Source organism: Crocuta crocuta, unplaced genomic scaffold (assembly GCF_008692635.1).
Source record: "Crocuta crocuta isolate KB4526 unplaced genomic scaffold, BGI_CrCroc_1.0 scaffold53, whole genome shotgun sequence".
In the NCBI taxonomy this organism is placed as follows: domain Eukaryota; kingdom Metazoa; phylum Chordata; class Mammalia; order Carnivora; family Hyaenidae; genus Crocuta; species Crocuta crocuta.
In genome coordinates, this window is record NW_027529432.1 from 356,548 (window position 1) to 379,797 (window position 23,250).

Below are 23,250 nucleotides of genomic sequence, written 5' to 3' on the forward strand. Positions count from 1 at the left end.
TTGATTGGACGGTGTGGCGCATTGCGCGCGACCCTTTAGATAACCAAACTGCCGAGACACCGGTCCTGGTCTTCTAAGTGCTTCCGCCCGTAAACCGAAGCTGAGGGGGAGACTTCCGTGCTTGGGCATTTGCTGAGGGCGAAGGGTTGGCCGCGGACCTGGGAGGGCTTGCAACTGAGCTGCTCTGCGGCCGCTTCAGTTTAAGCCTGTGAATTAGGTGCACAGCTTGGTTCCCAGCTTCTGATACTGACATAAACAAATGCTTATTTAATACGTATAAATAAAGAGCAGGGGTGGCGGCAAGCCCCGTAGCCTTCTAGCAGTTGTCCCCGCCTATTCTCTTTCACTTCCGGGTCAAGGAGGTGTGTCCAAGAGAAAGGAGGAAGCAAATTCCGCCGGCATTCCCACGCCTGCCACAGTTCCTTCGTACGGCCCTTCCTTTCTCGGGAGGGTCTCTTCGCCCCGGAGTCTCCTCTTTATGAAATCACTTAATCCCTGGCTTTACTATTTCCACATCCTCTCCCTGATTAGTCCTGTACGTTTAAAGATAGAAAATTACTACAGAGAAGAGACTAGTAAAACTCATTCCCGGGGGGCGTTCTGGAGAAGGGTAATTGACTGCCTTCTTAAATCTGCTACCTAAATCAGTTGTTTTGCTTCCATCTCCAGAGCTTCAATTGCTCTTTCACTTGGAAATTCCGCAAGAGCTCTAGGCGACAAAGAGTTATGGAGAAGCGCCTGCAGGAGGCTCAGCTGTACAAGGAGAAAGGGAACCAGCGTTACCGAGAAGGAAAGTACCGAGATGCTGTAAGTAGGTACCACCGAGCTCTGCTTCAGCTGCGGGGTCTGGATCCAAGTCTGCCCTCCCCGATACCTAATCTAGGACCTCAGGGCCCGGTCCTCACACCTGAACAAGAGAACATACTGCATACCACCCAGACAGACTGCTACAACAATCTAGCTGGTAAGAACAGGGCTGAAGGGTGGGTAGAGTATCAGGGCAGGCACATGAAAAATCTGTGAACATTGGAAAAAACCACGGGTGTGCTTTTCTGCTCTCATGCAGTTATTCTGCCATGAATCGAAATACATTTCCAATCTACGGGGCTCTAAATGAGTTTCTGTAGAGCCATACTTCTCAAACTTAACCTTAACTGAGCCCCCGCCCTAGAAATTCCGATTTAATGGGGCTGATTGGGGGAGGTACTACCGACTTGCGTTTCTAACAGATTCCCAGGTGATGCTGATAGGCTTAGGGAATTTTGCAGGCTCTAGAGAAAACCTGAACTTACGTTTAGGGCGTTGTCTCTTTGATATTTATAATAGAGGAAAGAAGGCATTTGCTCCAGCTGGTGGCGTAAGCCATTATTAGATGTTTTGGACAGCTTTTCTTTGTTTTTCTTCTTCCTTTAAATCGGCTCTTGGATAAGGAAGATCGCCCATCTCTATGTGAACTTGGCTGAAGAGATGGATGCCAGAATCTGTATCACTAGGATTAGTCTAAAAGAAAGGACACTTCCTAGGTCTGTCCTATAACAGGCAAAACAGAGAGCTACTTAAATTATTTTGGAGTTTCTGAAAGCATTCTAAGGGTCCCAGCCGAGGCTATGGAAATTATTAGGATTAGTTTTTATACTTCGTAATGGTTGTTTAAAAATGACTTTTTTTTTTTACTACAGTAGTTTTTTGCTATGGTTTGGTGAAAACCTAGCTTTTTCAAATACTTTTTTAAATTTATTTTTGAGACAGAGACAGAGTGTGAGCAGAGGAGGGACAGAAAGAGAGGGAGACACAGAATCTGAAACAGGCTCCACGCTCTGAGCTGTCAGCACAGAACCGGATGCGGGGCTCAAACTCACAAACTGGGAGATGATGACTTGAGCCAAAGACAGACGCTTGACCAACTGAGCCACCCAGGCGCCCCTACAGTGTGTATCCAGTGCTACCCTCAGACTCAAATAACAATAGTTATTATAGTAGCTAGTGTTTCAGTTTATTAAAGTCAATTACTTATTGGGTACTGAGGATAGAGAGGTATCATAGGGCAGATAAGGAGGGCTGCTCTCATGGAACACGTTTTCAAGTAGGGAGATGGACAGTGAACAAAGGTAACATATTGTATTGGAAGAAGGTAAGCGCTGTGGAAAGGAATAAAGCGGAAGATGGGTGCAGGGAGTGGCACAGGCAAGGGAATGTTCACTTTTAAAGAGAGTGATCAGCCAGTGTCTTCACTCTCCAGGTGGACCTGAAGTCAAAGACAATGGCTTAGCCATTCGTAGAGCCTCCACTTGGGAGTGCTTGAGGAATGCTCCACAAAGACTTAATGAATTCGCCGTTTTCCCTTATTGAGTGCCTGTAACACATGGGGCAGCTTAAGTGCAATACCTCTCACCTTCAAATTCTGCAAGGTACTTGTGATTATCCCCATTTTACAGATGAGGAAATGAGACGGTGTCACTGCCGAAAATCCTCCAAGGGCGTCTTGTTAGACTTGGGGAAAAAACCCGAACTCTGACCCTCACCTGCATGGCCTGACGTCATCTGGCTCCTCCAATACACTGAGTTTGCAAAGTGCATTTCTGCCTTCCAGCTTTGCAGGATTTCTTCTTCCTCAGCTAGAATGCCCTGTCCCTTGAATGAACCTTGTCATTCAGATCTCGGGTCAAAAGTCACTTTCTACGAGAGGCTTCTCTAATCAAGCGTGACTCTTGAGTTCATTCACTCTATCCCAATACAGTTCTGTTTTCCTCAAAACAATGTAGAAAACTCATTTGTTTATTGTGTGCTCCTTTTACTTGGGGACTAGGATCCAAGTAGTGTTTACTCATCAAGAGGTCTGTCTTGTTCGTCTTATCCACTGCTCTTGGCTCTCCCCAGTCTGTGGTCAGTATTTCATAACCAATTGTCAGATAATGCATGACACTACAGTAATGGGTTAAGTATAAACCATATGACCACTTGGTGGGGATGTTGTAGAAGGAATGGAGACAGAAGCCCAGGCCCTTTAACGTCCTCAGAAGGCCCGATTCTCCTTTCTTCTCAGCACCATGATTAAATAATACTGTTTAATTCTCAAAGTCATGAAATAAGAAACACATTTCCTTTCTTAATTACAGAAAGGCTGAGCATTGTCTCCTAAACAGATTTGGATTTCAAAGCCCCATTCTGTCATCCAAGGGAACAGTGAAAATATATCATCATTAAAAACGATGGCTTGGGAATTAGAGAGTCCTTGGTTCAAATTTCTTATTCCCCCTAGAAGCTGTAGGGTCTTCCGGCAAGTTCCTTTATCTCTCTGAACCTTGATTTCTTTGTCCACTAACTGGAGATAGTAACACTTAACCAGTTTCATAGAGTGGATGAGAAGATTAAATGAGATAATGGGTTTTTATTTTTTTTTATTTTTTTTTATTTTTTTTTAATATTTTTATTTATTTCTAGGAGAGAGAGAGAGAGAGACAGCATGAGCAGGGGAGGGTCAGAGAGAGAGGGAGTCACAGACTGAAACAGGCTCCAGGCTCTGAGCTGGCAGTCAGCACAGAGCCCGACGCGGGGCTCGAACCCACGAACCGCGAGATCATGACCTAAGCGAAAGTCGGACGCTTAACCGACTAAGCCACCCAGGCGCCCCTAAAAATTTTTTTAATGGTTTTTATTTCTTTCTTTTTGTAAAAATGTTTTAACGTTTTATTTATTTCTGAGAGAGAGAGAGAGAGAGAGACAGCATGAGCAGGGGAGGGTCAGAGAGAGAGAGAGATACAGAATCTGAAGCAGGCTTCAGGCTCTGAGCTAGCTGTCAGCACAGAGCCCAACGCAGGGCTGAACCCACAAACTATGAGATCATAACCTGAGCCGAAGTCGGACGCTCAACTGCCAGCCACCCAGGCAACCCTAAATGAGATAATGTTTTATTAAGCACAAAACATGGTGCTGTTTCCTCTCACAATTGATGGCAGCCATTGTTGTTTATAAAGCAGCCATACAATCATTGTGGTTAAATGGAGGGTTCCAGACAGAGAGCCTTGGGTAGAAGAGAAACAGTGAAGAAGAATTTAAAGTATTTTCCAGTTTATAGCTGGGCCTAACCCAACAGTAGGCACATAATAAGCATTTGGTAGATAGTAAAGTCCATTAGAAGGCAAGTAAAGCTTTTGTTCACTGGTGCATCCCCAGTGCCTGGAAGAATGTCTGGCACATGGTACACATTTCGATGTATTAGTTGGATGAATGAATGTTGTTGGTATTGTCCTTTGATGCAGCCTTGAATTGGCCAGTAGAACATAATGTAATAAGCCCCTCTTTGCTCTTCTGTCTCCTTTTCATTTGGCCTGTTAGCCTGTCTCCTTCAGATGGAGCCAGTAAACTACGAACGAGTGAAAGAATACAGTCAGAAAGTTCTGGAACGACAGCCTGATAACGCCAAGGCCTTGTACCGGGCTGGAGTGGCCTTTTTTCATCTGCAGGACTATGACCAGGCTCAGCACTACCTCCTGGCTGCTGTCAGTAGGCAGCCAAAAGGTGAGAGAGAAGGGGATGGAAGGGGTAAGGACAGATAAAATTGTCCTGCTGAGGTGGTACCTGTGGAAGGGGGATTTATTTTACTTTTTCAATTTATTGAATTTTTTAATTTTTTAAAAATTTTTTTTTTTTTTTTTTTTTGAGAGAGACAGCGTGAGCAGGGGAGGGTCAGAGAGAGAGGGAGATACAGAATCTGAAGACAGGCTCCAGGCTCTGAGCTAGCTGTTAGCACAGCCTGACGCGGGGCTCAAAACCATGAACCGTGAGATCATGACGTGAGCTGAAGTTGGATGCTTAACCGACTGAGCCACCCAGGTGCCCCTGAATTTTTTTAAATGTTGGTTTATTTTGAGAGAGAGCACGCACACGGGCACACACACCAACAGGGTACAGGGCAGAGAGAGAGAAGGAGGGGGAGAGAGAATCCCAAGCAGGCTCCACACTGTTAGCGCAGAGCTCAATGCGGGGCTCAATCTCATGAACTGTGAGATCATGACCTGAGCCGACATCACGAGTCGGATGCTTAACTGATTGAGCCACCCAGGCGCCCCTTGAATTTTTTTTTTGGAATAGGTAATAGTATAGTCACATAGTTAAAAATTGAGAAAGCATGGGGCGCCTGGGTGGCATAGTCGGTTAAGCGTCCGACTTTCGCTTGGGTCATGATCTCACGGTTCGTGGGTTCGAGCCCCGCGTCGGGCTCTGTGCTGACTGCCAGCTCAGAGCCTGGAGCCTATTTCAGAGTCTGTATCTCCCTCTCTCTCTGACCCTCCCCTGCTCATGCTGTCTCTCTCTCTCTCTCCTAGAAATAAATAAAAAAATAAAAAAAATTGAGAAAGCATAAAGAGGTGTTTGAATAACCGGCCTCTATTGCTGTGTTCTTGCTTCCACAGGAAAGCAATATTGTATATCCTCCAGAAGCATTACGCTTCAACAGGCATATACACCATCTCCCTTCCTTCCCCCAGTGAAAGAGATTTAAAGCACTGTTTTTCAAGTTTCCGTTCCAAGATTGTAACTGACTAGGATCTATATTCCAATCAATATACTCGATGATCTTCATTTCTGCCAGTTCCCCAGCCGGGGCTGGCCTTTGCTTTAGCTATCATTTTATTCTTTAGCCCTGCTAAGCCCAGGTATGACCTAGAAAAGGGGCAAGCCTACCTAGAGAGAATGTGAGACTGGGGTACTTGTTTCCAAGGCAAAGATACCATGCAGTGGTACCGACTCACTCCTATGTTGGTGTTTCAGCACTGAAAATTCTCTCCCATTTTGCATTCTGGCTTAGAGTGGCTACTACATGCTAGAAGTAGAAGGTCCCCCAGTATAACAATGCAGCAAAAATGCCCTAAATGAATGGAGGGGGAGAGGGGAGAGACTCCTGGCTGGCTCTGTCAGTGGAGCATGTGACTCTTGATCTCGGGGTTGTGGGTTCGAGCCCCCATGTTGGGTGTAGAGATTACTTAACAATAAAATCTTTAAAAATGTTTTTTCTTTACATTTATTTACTTTTGAGAGACAGAGTGAGACAGAGCATCAGTGGGGGAGGGGCAGAGAGAGACAGAGACACAGAATCCAAGGCAGGCTCCAAGCTCTGAGCAAGTGCTCAGCACAGAGCCTGACACAGGGCTTGAACCCAGGAACTGTGAGATCATGACCTGAGCCAAAGTCGGACGCTTAATCGAATGAGCCACCCCAAAAATCTTTAAAGTCAAAATAAAAGAATGGGAAAGCCACTGTGAGTTAACAGACATAAAACATGAGGCATTTGTTCGTGTTTTTTATCTTCAAGAACACAGATGGACTGCCAACCATGTAGAGTATCTTTAGAGGCTCTGCTGTGTCAATAACTTTTTCTTCAAGCTCCTTTTCATTATCAGATTAACAACCAGCCAGCCCTGACTGTACAGAGATTTTTTTTTTAAATTCAAAGTGGTATTAATGAATGAGATTTACTATTGCAAAGAATAGTTGTGATGTATTTAGATCTTAGAAGGATTTTTCAAATCAGAAGTATGTGTGGGGTGGAGGGGATGGCAGTGGCTTAGGAGGACCCTAGGCTTGCCTCATCCCACAAATGCAGCTAGAGAACTATCAAATCATCCTCAATACCCCAGAAATCAACCTGAGATCTGGCAGAACAAACTCCACAACTGAAGACAGAGAAGAGGCCACATGGAAGATGGGCTAAAATAGCATCTAAATGCATATACCCGCTTTTATGTGTGTTTCTTCACAGGAAGATTCCTGGGCTCTGGAGAGAAAAAAATACTCTGCATATTTTATAGATATGAACAAACTTATTTTCCCAGAGAATATGTTTATTCTGATACTTACACACACACACACGACTTTCAAAAAAAAAAATTTGTTCTAGAATGATCTTAATATCTGCAGACGAGATCTCCAAAATAAACCCAAACGATTCTTTCCAGATTCAGAAATCTGGTCCTCTTCAAACCTACTATAGGAAGTCCTTTGCAAGACTAGAATCTTGATTCAAAATGGTACTGGTGGTTTTTATCATTTATCTGGAATGTCATTTGTAGTTCTCTGACCCTATTGCTGTAAAATAACCTGATCTCTAAAGTGGGGGTAAAAATGCTAACTTGCATAGGCCAGTGACAATAACTTGGTCTTTCCCCTGAGTGTTTATAATCAATATGCTTGTTTTGAACATTTTAAAGGGACTTGTTTATTTTTACCCATGCCAAAAAAATATCTGACTCTATAAAAGTAGAAGTTGTTAAAAAAAAATTTTTAAAAAAGGAAGTGTGTGAACAATCCTTTCCTACCGCAAGGTGTGATCATGTTCTAACTGTGTCTCCTAATTGCCTCTTTTGCCCTATTCTAAGACGCCAACGTCCGGAGGTACCTCCAGCTAACTCAGTCGGAACTCAGCAGCTACCATCAGAAAGAGAAGCAGCTGTACCTGGGCATGTTTGGTTAACAAAGAAGAAAGACACTCCTCTACTTTAATTTAGGTGAACCATTAAAGACCCATGATGGGAAACCTGAGCCTCAGCAAGAGAAATTAACCCCATACCTCTGACCCAGGCGGATTTGTTTTCTTTCTAGCTCCGCACAAACTCTTTGGCGCTTGTGCAGGCTGTCTTTTTTTTTTTTTTTTTTTGGTCTGTCCATCTATGTATTTGTATAGCTTTCCATACGTGATATTTTTGGGGATATTTGCCTTGAGAAATACAATCAGCTATAGGTGGAATTAATCCTATCTATGGCATAGATTTTAATGACAGATGTTAGATGTATCCATATACAGGGGAGAAAGCTCGTAAGGATGAAATCATGATAGCAAAGAGTTTTTTCTTTTGTTTCCTCAAATGCCCAAAGCCAAAGTTGCACGGGTTACAACCCAGGAAATATATATTTTTTTGTGAAAATAGACAGCTACAAGTTGGACCCACGTGACTTAAACAATTTGAAATTAATCAACTTGATTAAATCATTCCTTACTATTAATATTCCATGTACATTCCGATCCCCCTCCCCCAAACAAAAGCATCTGGTTCCTATTTTTTCTGGTGATAATTTTAGTCCCTGCTATTGTTCATTCTCAGATCATTCAGACAATATTCTTATTTATTTTTTTTCACTAAACTCTTCTATCTTAATGGGGCGCCTGGGTGGCTCAGTCGGTTAAGTATCCAACTTCGGCTCAGGTCATGATCTCACAGTTCGTGGGTTTGAGCCCCGCATTGGGCTCTGTGCTGACTGCCAGCTCAGAGCCTGGAGCTTGCTTCAGAGTCTGTATCTCCCTCTCTCTCTGACCCTCCCCTGCTCACGCTGTCTCTCTCTCTCCTAGAAATAAATAAAACATTTAAAAAAAAAATTTTTTTTTAAACTCTTCTATCTTAAAACCTTAAGTCAAGCATTTATGTATTTAATAATTCTTCAGCCCTCGTGCCAAAAAAAAAGTAAACATTTTCATTTCTTATAGGTGTATATCTATAGTATGCTCCTATCTCTAAGAAAAACAAGGGGACAAACAGATTGCTGTGTTTTCTTGAAACAGTACCATGAGAGAGCAGGAAAAAACATCAGTCTGTTCTTTACCTGTCACCTTGTATTATGCAAAAGCTCAGTTCCTTACAGAGGAGGGAAATGATGAGGAAGAGTTCTCCTTCCCTGGTGCTTAAGCTCCCCATAGAACTTTCTGGAAGTTTTGTCCATGCAGGCTGTGGATCTGGTGCAGTCATGTCTCAGTAGGAGGCTCCATCAACCAAGAGCTGCTCCTTTACCATTTTGTGCACTTGTTGTGAATAATGTCCACAATGTATACGGCCTCTGCCTTAACGAGTAGAGGTAGTAACCATGTGTCACTAGCCATCACATAAGAACAGATTTCAGAAAGAACAATAAAAAAACCCCTAGTCCTCAGTCTTGCCAAGTGTGCGTGAGTCAGTGCCCCCTCTCCCAGTGAGCCAGCCTCTGCTCTGTGTCTCCCATACCCTTCAATAATACAACTTACAACAAAAAGCTTTTCAACCAAATAATCTTGTCAGTCCAAGGACAGAACTAACAAAAATAGAATATTTCTCTCCTTTCCCAAGCTGCTTACATTTCTAAGCCTAGGTTGTTGACAGAATTATGTCATGGTTGCATGTTTGCTTTGGACAAGTTTTGCTTTCTGGTTTTCTTTTTTTTTTTTTTTCCAAAGACTTGATGTTACACTAAGCTATCTTCTCTGCATCGATGAGGAAAAAAATAAAACTGATATTCAAAAACGTATTTTAGATCAGGCAGTATTCCTTCATTTGTATGTAGATAATGGACTGACCTATATTTTATTTCCGGAGCTTAAGCCTACTCCCTTGCAGTTAAAAATCATTTAAAAAATAAAAACGGGCGCCTGGGTGGCTCAGTCGGTTAAGCGTCTGACTTTGGCTCAGGTCATGATCTTACGGTTCGTGGGTTCGAGCCCCGGTTCGTGGGTTCGAGCCCCGCGTCGGGCTCTCTGCTAACAGCTAGCTCAGAGCCTGGAGCCTGTTTCAGATTCTGTGTCGCCCTCTCTCTCTGACCCTCCCCTGTTCATTCTTTCTCTCACTCTCTCAGAAATAAAACATTAAAAAAATTTTTTTAAATAAAAACAAAAACATATTTTAGAAACATATTGTACTGATCCTTTTATCAGCACTGCTAAGGGACAAAGTGGTCAGTCTTGCATTTCAGTCTTCATTTTGAAGTCCAGCTTCTAATGGAGATGTTAATGGACAGGAAAATGGACAAAGATAGGCAGTCAGATGTGGGTGTGGAGGAGGTCTGGCAAGCCCGCATCCTGAAGGAAACAGCCAGAGGATACCTAAGTCTAAGTACTCAGAAGTCTGGAGGAGTGTGCTTACCTTACCAATCCCTCATGCATGGAGTCCACACAGAATTTCAGGGTGTGACTGAAGAGAAAACATTACAGATGTGAAGGTCCATACTTAGGCACATAAGGGACAGTTGAGAACAGTGTCGCCTGAACTCCTACCCACTACCTTTATAATTTTGCCAAAACTACATACTACCTATACTATTGTTTTCAACATTTTATTTAAAGATACATTTTTAAAGAAAACTTTGGACTGAAGAACACGTTGATGATACCAAGGGGATATACTCAGCAAGCTGTAGACTGTAAGACAAGTAACCCGATTTCTTCAATAAATAAATTACAGGGAAAAGAAGAGAGGAACTTACAGATTAAATGAGGCTTGGGGCGGCTGTTTGAGCATCTGATTCTTGATTGTGGCTCAGGTCATGATCCCAGGGTCATGAGATCGAGCCCCATGTCAGCCTCTGTACTGAGCATGGACCCTGATTAAGATTCTCAGTCTCAGGGCGCCTGGTGACTCAGTCGGTTGAGTCGGTTTATTTGGTTCAGGTCATGATCTCGCAGTTTCTGAGATCGAGCCCCATGTAAGGCTCTACCACTGAGAGCATGGAGCCTGCTTGAGATTCTCCCACTCTCTCTGCCCCTCCCCTGCCCATGTGCATGCTCTCATGCTCTCTCTCTCTCAAAATAAATAAACAGATTCACTCTCTCCCACTGTGCCTCTCCCCCCACTACAGCTCGTGTGTACACCTTCTCTAAAATTAAAAAACAAAACAAGGCTTAAGGGGCGGCTGGCTGGCTCAGTCTGAAAAGATGTGACTTGATCTCGGGGTCACGAGTTCAAGCCCCATGTTGGATGTAGAGATTACTTATAAATGAAAAATTTTAAGGCGCCTGGGAGGCTCAGTTGGTTAAGCATCCCACTCTTGATTTTAGCTCAGGTAGTGATTTCATGGTTCATGAGCTTGAACCCCAAGTCAAGCTCTGTTAAGAGCACAGAGTCTGCTTGGAATTTTCTCTCACTCCTCTGCCCCTCGTACACGGACAGATGTGTTTTCTTCCTCTCAAAATAAAGAAACTGAATAAACTTAAAAAAAAAAAGAAAAACCTTTCAAAAGAATGTTGAACTAAATTACAAAAAAAAAAAAAGGCTTAAGAGACATTAAATAAATGTGACTCTACTTTGGACTGATTTAAAAAGAAAACAACAAAGTTTATGAGATGGGGCAGCTGGCTGGGGGTAGAGATTACTTAAAATCATTAAATAAGTGAGTGAATAAAAGGTTATAAGATAAGCAGAAATTTGAATAAAAATTGGGGAGCAAGGGGTGCCTGGTTGGCTCATTTGGTGAAATGTGTGACTCTTAATCTTGGGCTCATGAGTTCAAGTCCCATGTTAGGCATTGAGCTTACTGGGGTAAAAAAAAGGTCAGGGAGATGAAAAAAATGAATTATTATCATTTTGTTGAGTGTGATCATGGTATTTGGTCTTTTTTTCTTTCCCAAGGGTTCTTACAGAGATGAATACCAAAATTGCTTACTAATAATTGGGGAGGGGACTTTGGAACACTTTATATCATTTCCCAAAGGAAAACAAAACAAAACAAAATGTAAAAGTAAGTATATTTTACAATAAAAATAGTACATGACCAGGTAAACCATCTTTGGAAACATTGGCTTTGGAGAAATTAAGATTGAAATCCAGGGGCATTTGGCTGGTTCAGTCGATAGAGTTTATGACTCTTGATCTCGGCGTTGAGATTGAGCTCCACGTTGGGCATAGAGATTATTTAAAAACAAAGTCAAAATCCAATGCCAAGGACTGAAATGGTGACTTTTGTGAAGCTAAGCTTGGCCGAATGTCCAGTGATTGAAGAGACAATAGACAGCAAGTGAAGCCATATACTTATAAAATCGCCAGTCAAGAAAAGAATTGAAATCCTGAATTAGAAATCTATCTCTAAAGCTGGAGAGCAAAGAGTGAAACTTAAGTCAGCTTATAGCTCAAAAACAATTCCTCAGGTGAAACTCTTAATAGGTGGAGCCTGGCACATACCCTCCTCAAAAGAGGCTGATTTGGGCTCAGTAGAAAGCAGCATTATCCAACAATTAGGGCTGTCCAACAAGACTAGGTTTCCTTTGGGGATAGTGAGTTATTTTTCTTTTTAAAGATTATTTAAGTAATCTCTACACCCAATGTAGGGCTTGAACTCACAACCTCGAGGATCCGTTGTTGGACCAGAGGTTAGATGAGCTCACCTGTGGTTCCTTGACTTCATGGTATAGACCATCGAGAGCAGTGGAAACGAGAAAATTCTCTATTAATCACACCTCTGCAGACCAGCAGCAACTCTTCGGGCGTCCAGCAGAGAAAGTGAGACAACTGTGGCCTTTTGTGTTGGCCGCTGCTTTGAACATCTTTTTTTTTTTTTAATTTTTTTATAGTTTATTTATTTTTGAGAGAGAGAGAGAGACAGAGCATGAGTGGGGGAGGGGCAAAGAGAGAAGGAGACACAGAATCCAAAATAGGCTCCAGGCTCTGAGCTGTCAGCACAGAACCTGATGCGGGGCTCAAACCCACTAACCGCGAGATCTGACCTGAGCCGAAGTCAGCTGCTTAATCGACTGAGCCACCCAGGCACCCTGCTGCTTTGAACATCTTGCAGATTCTAATTGCCATCTCCATGAGGTGAAAAATGTATCTCATGCTGGGAACCGAAAGCAGGTGCCTCCCCTTGAGGACACTCTCACTAAGTAACAGATCCACGTGGCTGAGACAGTGACAATGGCAATGGTTTACGTTCTCAAGACTGTCTGGAGAAGTTGTATACATTATATACATGCATAGACACAGATATTATGCCATGCTTTTAGGGACTAATGTTCTGAGACAATGGAGTTTTTCTGTCTCTCCACATATAATTATCTATGTATAATTTTTATATACTTCACATACCATAAAATATACCCTTTGAAAGCCAACTGACCGTTTTTAGGCATTTTGATTTGATCAAAAAAATTTTTTTTTATAGTTTATTTTTGAGACAGAGAGAAACAGAGCATGAGCAGGGGAGGGCCAGAGAGAGAGGGAGACACAGAATCTGAAACAGGCTCCAGGCTCTGAGCTGCCAGCACAGAACCTGATGCGGGGCTTGAACCCACGAATCGTGAGATCATGACCTGAGCCGAAGTCAGACGCTTAACCGACTGAGCCACCCAGGCGCCCCTATTTGATATTTACTCCAGGAAAGACTAGAAAAGCTGCTCCACTCGGCTAGAACAACTCACTGTGTGTGCATGTAGATCTTGTGTTATTACAACAAGTAGTTAAGGTAAGAGTGTATTTGCACAAATTAAATTAGCCATTTGGAAGACAAACTAAAAGGTTATTGCAACACGAGGAAAGCGAAAGGCATAGAATTCATTCAGCCATGAAAATGTTAAGTGTCAACGTTTGCTTCCCTTACTGCCCCAGATAAGGAGCTTTTCTTTGGCCAAACCTTCTTCTAATTCAAAAACAGTAGCTTGCTGGCAAGAGCTCACAGTGCTGGATGTGACAGACAAATCCAAAAAAAGAGAAAAGAAATTCAGAAAATTTACTCGTTTCCATCTTTCTTTAAATTTTCCTTCCTGTGTTGGTTTTTTTTTTTTTTTTTTTTTTTTTTGCACTCATTTCTTCATGTGCAGCAGAGAGAACGGTTTTTCTGGAGCCCTCTTACCCCATGGCCCTATTCTTCATACACATCGGGGCAGGCCCTTCTCTTACATTCCCAGAACCCACATCAACACTCTAGACTCCTTATTTCTCTGCTGTCTCCACTGCCAATAACCAACGACCTGTGTGACCACGGCTGGGGAATCGGACTTCTCTAGGCTGTCCTCATTCTTTCTAGGTAAGGGAGTTGGACCAGAGGAATGATAAGATTCTGTCTGGAGTTTCTCGCTTTTAGTTTTTCCCAAGTGCCCATCCTGTCCATACCACAAGCCCACCACCCTGGAGCTTCATGCTTTCTGCCTTTTGGTTCCCTATATCTTCAGAGACCTCATTCATATTATGACCCACAGGCAAGAATGTCAAGTAATCAACACAGCATCTGTTGTTGAAACAGTCAGCCAAAGATCTTCTATGTTGGAAGTAGAGGTAATGGGGTAAGGGAGCGAAGCCAAACACTCAAGAGGACAAAAGAGAAAACTAGTTGTTGGTTAATTATCTTCACCCATGTTCCAACTCAGCGCTATGCGCATGGCATTGGAAGCCCTGACTCAAATTCTGGCTTGCCCCTTCACTAGCCCTGTGACCTTGAATAAGTTAACTTTGATTTTTGAGTCTCAAGTGGGGGCACCTGGATGGCTCAGTCAGTCAAGAATCTGACTTCTGTTCAGGTCATGACTTCGTGGTCCATGAGTTCGAGCCCCACAGCGGGCTCTGTGCTGACAGCTCAGAGCCTGGAGCCTGCTTCAGATTCTATGTCTCCCTCTCTCTCTGCCCCTCCCCCCTCTCACCCATGCACACACTCGCTCGCTCTCCCTCAAAAAAATAAGCATTGAGTCTCGAGTGTCCTTGTCTGTGGAAAAAGGAAAGCGAGGGGTGGAGTGGGGGAGGGGTGCTCACACCTCATAAAATTGTTGGGAATTGAGTATTTTTTCTGAAGTCCTCAATACAGCCCAGGACACAGGAGCTCAACTACAATAACCCATCATCCTGTAAGAGTCCCTAATTAGCACACTTCCCCTAAGTCAGGTCAAGTCTACGGTTGCCCTTTGCCCATCTCCCTTTTTCCCTCAGAAGCGTCCTGACCGACTCCTGTACTCCTGGTACAGATGTCGAATTCCTAAAAGAGCCACAGGAGAGTCATGAAAGAATCAGGAGGCACGCGGGTCTGGGGAATAAACCAGCCAACACCAGTTCAAAGAGATACTTTCACTGCTAGCTTTATGGTCCGGGATGCAGGGAGAGAAGTGATTACACCTCAGCAAAATTCCCAGTGCCCTTGGAGAAGAGCTGATTGAGACGCAAGGCCCCATAGGGTCCTGCTGCCTGGCTGGGCAAAGGACAGGCGACAGGAATCTTCAGCCTGGGCACAACGTTCCTTCTGCTCCCTTCTGCTCCCCGCACTCCCCACCCCGCCCCCCGCAGGGGAAGTGAGAGGCTTCCACCCTGGGCTGCCCCCTGATGATGGGAAGAGCAGGCCTGGCCTCGGCTTCTGCTCTTTGGCGCCATCAGTTCTTGGGGCCCAGTACAAAATCTTTGGGTGGCCCTCCACCACCGCTGTTCTGTTTGTCTGCGGTAGGGGAGCCCTGGAGGGGCTGCACTCCCAGGAGGGGGCCCGCCTCTGGATCCGGTTTGCTGCGTTTGGCCAGGTCCTCGTTGTGAGCCTTGCGGATGTGGCGGTATAAGTCCCCTGACTGCGTGTAGCTGCGCAGGCAGTAGCGGCACTCGTAGGGTCGCTCGCGTGTGTGCACGGTGGCGTGGCGCCGGAGTGTGTAAGAACAAGAGAAGGTCTTCCCACACGTCTTGCAAGTGGGCACATCCTCCGTAAAAACTCCAAAACTTCCCGGGCTCGCTTCGTACTCAGAAGGCAGGTAAAGTGGCTCGTGCAGGGCCGGGGGCGCGGGCAGGGGCGAGGTCACCAGTCCTCGGTGATACTGCCCTGGGCCTGGCAGCAAATGGTAGGGTAGGTGAGAATCTGGGGGCAGGAAGTGGTCACTGGGCCCCACCTCCTCCAGTCCCGCCGCCCTGGGCTCCTCAAAGGCCTCGGGCTGCGGGGGCTGTCCGCCAAACAGGGCTCCCCCAGGTGGGAAGAGTCCCTCAGGCCCCTGAGGCGTCTCTGACACCTCGGGCTCCTCATCAGAAATCACAATAGCTTCGACTTTCACCTGGACCAGCTCAGCCTCCGCTGGTGCTGGAGCCTGGGATGGAGCCGGGGCCGGGGCCGCCGCTGGAGCTGGAGGGTAGAAGCCTTGCAACGGCGCTCCAGCACCCCTGGCTTCCACCATCCTCAGACCCTCGGTACCCACATCGAGGGGAGCCAGCGGCTCCACTGAAACTGCTGGAAGGCCAGAAGAGAAGTAGTTGGCAGGAATGGTCTCTGTGGAGCTACTGGGGCTGGCAAGGGAGACATCAGCCACTGGGGGAGGGGGGGCCCGTAGATGTGGGGGGTCAACCTCCACGCCAGGCTGTGTTGTGTCCGCCCCACCGGACACCGGCGGCTCATCTGGAGGGCAGACGGTCGGTGAGGGAGCCGCAGGGCCCTTCCACTCCCCTTTGCCCCAGTGGCCTGATGTCTCAGCAGATGCCAGCGAAGGCTGGGGGCCGCGGGGAGGGTGGGACAAAAACTCCAAACTAGGGGGCTGCGAGTTGGTTTCCTCCTCCTTCTTGGTACTGTCTGCCTCTGCCAGGGCCCGGGCTTGCAGGCGCCGCTTACACACTTTAACGATGTCATTCATGTGCAAGTAGCTGGCAGCGGCCAGCACATCCTCCACGGGGGTATCCCCCCTCAGGGCCAGCTGGCCGGCATACATAAAGTCCAGAAGCAGCCCAAACGCTGGGGCTGTGACAATCTCATTGTGGATGCACACCAGATCCCTCTTGTCCAGTTCCCGCTCCTTGTAGAAAAGCTGGAAGAATGGGCTGCAGGAGGCCAGCACAGCCCGATGGGCCAAGAACTGGGTGCTACCCACCATTACGGTGCAGTCACAAAGGAACCCCTGGGACCGCTGCTCTCGGAGGCTCTGCAGCAGCTGCTGGCTGTGTTCTGGGAACTCCATAGCACCCCACGGAGAGAAAAGGACCCTAGAAAGGTCCCCACCAGTGGCTCCCTGGGAAGAAAGGACAGTAAGTTAGGGCAGGTGGCCTCCCCAGCAACCTTAACGACAATCCTGAGCTATCACTGGCCACTCCAAAGCCTCTGGCAACACCGTCCTGACCCCAAGACGCCCGCTTAAACCACTACCCTTGTTTCTCCTAGGTCACACCCAGTGGTCTCCTTTTAGCTCCACCCCCTCGGCACAACCTTAGCAGTAGGCCCCGCCCCCGCTCGTGAAGGCCACGCCCCGGAAGTCCCGCCTCCGAACCAGCCTCCGCTTCCTCGATGCCCACCCGGTGGCTTCCAGCAGCTCCTCCAACTAGGAGTCTCTTTTGCTTCCAGGCCTTCCCGGGAGATACCTCCAAGCCCCACTCCAGGAACTCCCCTGAGCCTCTCTCTCTCTCGCATTCCAGGAGCTAAGAAGTCCTAGGGTGGGAACTAGCAGAGAAAGCTGATCCTTCACCCACCAGCGAGCAGCCACCGGCGAACTCCGCCCCTTCCCACCTTCTCAGTTTTAATTGGCTCAAGTTAGCCGTCCCTCGGCACGGATTGGCTCAGTGTCCACTAACCATCCCCCCGCTCTGAGTGGCGTCTGCCAGGGAGTGCTGGTGGCCGTTGCTCAGGCAGCGAGGCTCAGGATTGGCTGGCGCTCCTGTCCTAAACTTTTCCTCCTCGTCCCGCCTTCTTTGCCTCAGAGACCTCTTGATTGGCTGAGCTTCTCCATCTACCTGAGGCGGTAGGAGGGCGGGGACCGGCTCCATGGAGATGAGCGTGACGCCCTCTGGGCGGGGCGCGCGGCCCGCCACCCCGCTGAGGGTGATGCCCAGGGCAACCGGGAAAGGGAGAACCGACAAACTGGTGTAGTACCCAGGGGGCCTGACTCCTGTCCGGGCTCTGCCGTAACGGTGGGCAATAGCTACGCCTCCGTGAACTGCAGGTGTCTCTTGAAGGTCCCCTCTTCCCTCAAAAATGTTAAGATGCCTTTTTGCTTCAGTATCCCCAATCTGATGGTTCCAGGCTCCTGGCTCAGTAACGATGGTGTCTGAGAACTGGCAGCTGCACGAATGCTCTCATGGGGTCCTTAGCCTGATCTCTAGTCAGTTTACAATGAAGAGTAATTAGAGTGCCCTTCTCTGTGTCTGGAGCAGCCAGAGGTGCTGTTGGAAGGGAGGGAGTGGGCTCAAGGCCCTAAAATTTCCCAGGATAGGAGAAAAAAGTGTGGTTAGTTTAGTTTTGCTTTTTAAAGTAGCCTCTATGTCCCACGTAGGGGCTGAACTCAGGACACTGAGATCAAGAGTCTTATGCTCCACCAACTGAGCCAAACAGTTGTCCCCAAAGCGTGGTTACTTCTGAAGAAATGTTTTGAGAGTGCTCAGGCAACCAGAGGAAAGGGCTATAGGTTGAGAGGCAAAGATACCTGCCTCTTCTCTGACCAGGGCAATGTGTTGACAGGGTTACTGTGGTTGTTACTTAGTGCCCTTCAACTACTATGCACCCCTTCAACCACCACACTAAGCATCTTCCCTTTGTTCTGCAGCCAAGCCCTCCAAGGAGATCGAGCCAGAATTAGGGACATTCATCAGCCTTTCATCCTTGTACTAGAGGCCTGTAGGCCAATCTGGCCTCAGCTTGAGATCCCCATGTTTTCAAGGGACTCTTCCAAGCCATACAATATTATATAGGAATTAAAACTAACATGAGCAACCTTTTCATGTTATAAAAAATAACTTGTATCTTCAAAACCAAACAATATATACAGGATAATAGTGCATTATTTCATATTTTCCCAATTTTCTTTAATGTCTGGCTTAATACAAGACAGGTGGATTCTCACATCTGCTTGTGCTTTCAAGCTGTTATGAGATTTTGTTTTGATTATGTGAAGAAAATTTGACTTCACACAGGTATGAATGCATGGAATTTCCATTGGCCATGGGGAGAAATTTGTATTTTATTCTGAGGGTAGTGGGTAGCCATTGATGTGGTTTTTTTTTTTTTTAATATTTTTATTTATTTCTAGGAGAGAGAGAGAGAGAGAGAGAGAGAGACAGCGTGAGCAGGGGAGGGTCAGAGAGAGAGGGAGACACAGACTCTGAAATAGGCTCCAGGCTCCGAGCCGGCAGTCAGCACAGAGCCCGACGCGGGGCTCGAGCCCACGAACCGTGAGATCATGACCTAAGCTAAAGTCAGACGCTTAACGGACTAAGCCACCCAGGCGCCCCTGATGTGTTTTAAGTAGAGGAGTGTTCTGATATGATTCTGGTTTTCATTTATTTTCCCTTTTTTCCCCCCCACTTATTTTCTACTTTTTTAAGTAGGCTTCACACCCTGTGCAGGGCCCGATGAGGGGCTTGAATTTACTATCATTAGATCAAGATCTGATATGAGATAGAGTCAAATGCTTAAATGCTTAACCAACCAAGCCACCCAGGTGTCCCATGATTCTAATTTTTAGAGGCTTATCCTGGCTACTCTGTGAAGTAGGGGATCAAAGTGGGAGCAGGGAGGAAGATATGGAAATGATCCTATGGAGATAATGGTGCCTTGACAAAGGCAGTGGTGGTTTAGAAATACTGGGTCAAACCAGTTTCCTCATTTTGCTATAATGAGGGTAGGAAATTAAGGACAAGAAAAAAAAAGGAATGGGGGCACCTGCGTGCTCAGTCACTCAAGCCTTGGACTCTTTTTTTTTTTTTTAATGTTTTATTTATTTTTGAGAGAGAGCGAGAGAGAGAGAGCAAGAGAGGGTCAGGGAGAGAGGGAGACACAGAATCTGAAGCAGGCTCCAGGCTCTGAGCCAGCTGTCAGCACAGGGCCCAACGCAGGGCTCGAACCCACAAACCATGAGATCATGACCTGAGCCGAAGTCAGACAGTTAACCGACTGAGCCACCCAGGTGCCCCAAGCCTTGGACTCTTTTGATTTTGGCACAGGTCATCATCTCACGGTCATGGGATCAAGCCCCCTTGTTGAGCCCTGAATTGAGCCCTGCATTGGGCTCTGCACTGGGCATGGAGCCTGCTTAAGATTCTCTCTGCCCCTCTCCCCTGCTTACACACACACACACACACACACACACCCTCTCTCTCTCTCTAAGAAAGAAAGAAAAAGAAAAGAAAGAAGAAAAGAAGGAAAAATAATGAAAGAAAGAAAGAAAGAAAGAAAGAAAGAAAGAAAGAAAGAAAGAAGAAAGAAATTAAGGGAAAAAGTAAAGAAGGATAGCTAGAATTTTGGCATGAGCAACAGTGTGGCTGACAGAACCATTTCCCTAGAGGAGAGGGGGACAATGGGAAATTGAGAGTTCTGCTTCTTACCCTTTAAGTAGACTTGTGAGCCTGAAGATCNAAGAAAGAAAGAAAGAAAGAAAGAAAGAAAGAAAGAAGAAAGAAATTAAGGGAAAAAGTAAAGAAGGATAGCTAGAATTTTGGCATGAGCAACAGTGTGGCTGACAGAACCATTTCCCTAGAGGAGAGGGGGACAATGGGAAATTGAGAGTTCTGCTTCTTACCCTTTAAGTAGACTTGTGAGCCTGAAGATCAGGGGGAATGTTGGGGTTAGAGATACATGTTTGAGATGTTATCAGCATATAGATGTTATTTAAAACCAAGGGACTAGAGGCATTACCCCTTGTATAGTTGAGGGCTGCTGGAGTTACTAAGTAGTAAGGAATATAGACTGGGAAGCTTAAGCAATCCTGTTGCCACAGGTTCAGAAGAAATCAAACTGAAGGTGAGTCAGAGTTTGGGCACAAAGATGTAATGCTTGCCACACTGGGGTATTGCCATGCATCCTGGACCTAGATTATCTTTTTTTTTTTTTTTTTTTTTCTTAAGTAAGCTATATGCCTGGGGCGCCTAGGTGACTGAGTTGGTTAAATGTCCAATGCTTGATCTCACCTCAGGTCTTGATCTCAGGGTTGTGGCACAGAAGGAAGGTCCGAGAACCAGGAAGAAAGGGCAGCTGGGATGGACGATCCTTGCTTAGAGATTGGTTCTTGTGTTTGTTTTTAGGAAACAGGTGACAGACATCAACATAAGGGCTCCTCTCTAAAAAGAGATAGCAAAAGGTAACTGAAACAATCATCCAATAGACTTTTTTTTTGTATGCCAAATCTTAATACAGCTGATTGTTCTCCATTGCTCTTTTCTCTTTCTATCTTAGCTTATCTCTGATCCTGAAGGTTTGGACGCAAAGGGATCAGGGCTCGGGGAAAATTTGTCACGGCCAACACATGCCTGGGGAGCCCTGAGAGATAGAAATAGGTTCATTATGAGATGAGGTTGAATCAATCCATATTTTTAAAACTCCAGTATTTGCAGAGCGCCATTTAGTGCTACAGACTTCCTCACTGATGCAACATAGATGTGTAGACAGGGTGCAGGGACACAGCCACTCATTGGTGACAAAACCAAAAGGCGGATAAACTTGTGGTAGGGAAACAAGAAAGGAGTTTATTTCAGTGAGGCCACCATCTGGGAAGACAGTGGATTAGCATCTTAAAGACTATCTCCAAGTGTGGAAAACACTCCCGTGTTTATATAAGGAAATTTCAGGACAAAGGTGGGTGGGTACATGCAGGTAGGCAGTGAAGATCCAATGGATCACTGTTTTGGAGTCAATCATGGGGGGGGTTTTGCTGGATCAGGACAGTACTTATTGCTTGAAGGGGTCATTTTGGAGTCCTTCAATGGATGCTTTGCCTCAGGGTCTTTCACTGGAGCCCAAAGACAAGCTGAAATGAAGAAGCCAACCAGAAAGTTTGAGGTCAAAATGGAAGCAGCCAAAGCCCTCTTTTATGGGTTCTAAGAAAGGGAGTGACATGATTAGACTTGAGTTTTGAATCCATCACTCTTGGCAAGTGAGCACATAAAAAGATGTTGAACATCATTAGTCATTAGGGAAATGGAAATTAAAACCACAGTGAGATCCTACTACACAGTTACCAGAACAGCTAAATAAACAAAGCCTGTTGACAATACCAAGTGCTGGTGAGGATATCAGAGCAACTGGAATTTTTTAAAAATTATTTTTAATGTTTTATTTATTTCTGAGAGAGAGAGAGAGAGACAGTGTGAGCAGGGGAGGGTCAGAGAGAGAGGGAGACACAGAATCAGAAGCAGGCTCCAGGCTCGGAGCTAGCTGTCAGCACAGAGCCCAACACGGGGCTCGAACCCATAAAGTGTGAGATCATGACCCCAGCTGAAGTCGGAGGCCCAACTGACTGAGCCATCCAGGCACCCCACAACTGGAATTCTTATAGTTGTTTGTGCAATTATGATTTAATATTTTTACCATACCACACAGACACAGTAAGTCAAGAGCATTGATAATAGTAAACTGTGGTAAAATAATGAGGAAGAGATGCGTTGTTGTTTTTTTAAGACTCTTTTTTTAATTTAAATTTTTAAAGAAATCTCTATACCCAACATGGGGCTCAAAGTCACAACCCTGAGATCAAGAGTCACATGCTCTACCAACTGAACCAGCCAGACACCCCAGGAAGTGGTGAGTTTTAAGTATCTATTTCTTTTTAAAGAGGGTTAGGACCTTGATGCCTGGGTGGCTCAGCCTGTTAAGCATCCGACTTCGACTCAGGTCATGATCTCACAGTTCGTGAGCTCTAGCTTGGAGCCAACTTCGGATTTTGCATTTCCCTCTCTGCCCCTCCCCCAGCTCACACTCTATTTCTCTGTCTCGCTCTCTCAAAAGTAAATAGACATTAAAAAAAATAGAGGGTAAGGACCTTTTTAAAAAAAAAGTTCTTATTTAGGGGTGCCTGGGTGGCAATCAGTTGAGCAGCTGACTTTTGATCTCGACTCAGGTCATTGATGAAGTTTTGGGGTGATAGGGGGAGTTCATGGGCCCTTGAGCCAACAACCAAGGAAGAATTTTTGAAGACATCTTTGGTGCAAAAAGGTGTTTTTATTAAAGCACAGGGACAGGACCTGTGGGCAGGAAGAGCTGCACTGTAAGTGTAGGGGGGTGACCTTTTATGGAGTTGGGAGAGATAAAGTTGAGAGTGAAAGAGATTTTCACATTTTAAAGATTTACTGGAGGCCTAGCTATTGTCAAGCTAAGATTGTTTTTCCTTTTAGCAAAGCATTAACGTTAAGACAGTAGGGAGTTCCTGGACTTTAGGCTGTTGATGGGATTGCCTTTTTCACTGAAGGGTGCTGTTAGCCTGCACTTTACCCTCGGCTTGCCCCATGCTCCCTCATCAGTCATGATCTCATGGTTCGTGAGTTCAAGCCCCATATAGGGCTCCGCACTGTCAGCAAGGAGCCTGCTTGGGATTCTTTTCCCCGCCCCCATCCCTCCCCTGCTTGCTCTGTCTCTAAAAAAGTAAATAAGCTTAAAAATTAAAAAAAAAAAAAAGCTTTATTTTGAGAGAGAGCACCAAGTGAGGGAGGGGCAGGGAGAGAGGGGAAGAGAGAGAGAATCCCAAGCAGGCGCTGCACTGATGCAGGGTTGAACTTACACATCTCAAGATCATGATCATGACCTGAGCCAAAGTTGGACACTTAATGGACTGAGCCACCCAAGTGCTCCTAGTTTTAAGTATCTGCCAACAATTCTAACTATAATTAAAAT

General features: G+C 45.6%; 2 protein-coding genes across 5 annotated transcripts; one reads left to right on the forward strand and one right to left on the reverse strand.

The window, feature by feature from the left end:
* Window positions 1-367: 367 nt before the first annotated feature.
* TTC9C (tetratricopeptide repeat domain 9C) lies at window positions 368-9,582 on the forward strand. 2 transcript variants are annotated; one of them, XM_077759664.1, is made up of 4 exons: window positions 368-535; window positions 670-964; window positions 4,336-4,518; window positions 7,374-9,582. In XM_077759664.1, the coding sequence occupies exons 1-4, from the start codon at window positions 479-481 to the stop codon at window positions 7,466-7,468; spliced, it is 630 nt and encodes a 209-aa protein (XP_077615790.1). In that variant the 5' UTR covers window positions 368-478; the 3' UTR covers window positions 7,469-9,582. The 2 variants fall into 2 exon arrangements, with proteins under 2 accessions (XP_077615790.1, XP_077615791.1); XM_077759665.1 differs by lacking the exon at window positions 368-535 and having other exon boundaries at window positions 724-807.
* A 5,191-nt stretch (window positions 9,583-14,773) lies between these two features.
* ZBTB3 (zinc finger and BTB domain containing 3) lies at window positions 14,774-17,157 on the reverse strand. Of its 3 annotated transcripts, none has more exons than XM_077759667.1 (2): window positions 17,127-17,157; window positions 14,774-16,672 (listed from the first exon to the last, which is right to left on the reverse strand). In XM_077759667.1, the coding sequence occupies exon 2, from the start codon at window positions 16,619-16,621 to the stop codon at window positions 15,074-15,076; it is 1,548 nt and encodes a 515-aa protein (XP_077615793.1). In that variant the 5' UTR covers window positions 16,622-16,672; window positions 17,127-17,157; the 3' UTR covers window positions 14,774-15,073. The 3 variants fall into 3 exon arrangements, with proteins under 3 accessions (XP_077615793.1, XP_077615794.1, XP_077615792.1); XM_077759668.1 differs by lacking the exon at window positions 17,127-17,157 and adding an exon at window positions 17,019-17,056; XM_077759666.1 differs by lacking the exon at window positions 17,127-17,157 and adding an exon at window positions 16,953-17,030.
* Window positions 17,158-23,250: the final 6,093 nt, after the last annotated feature.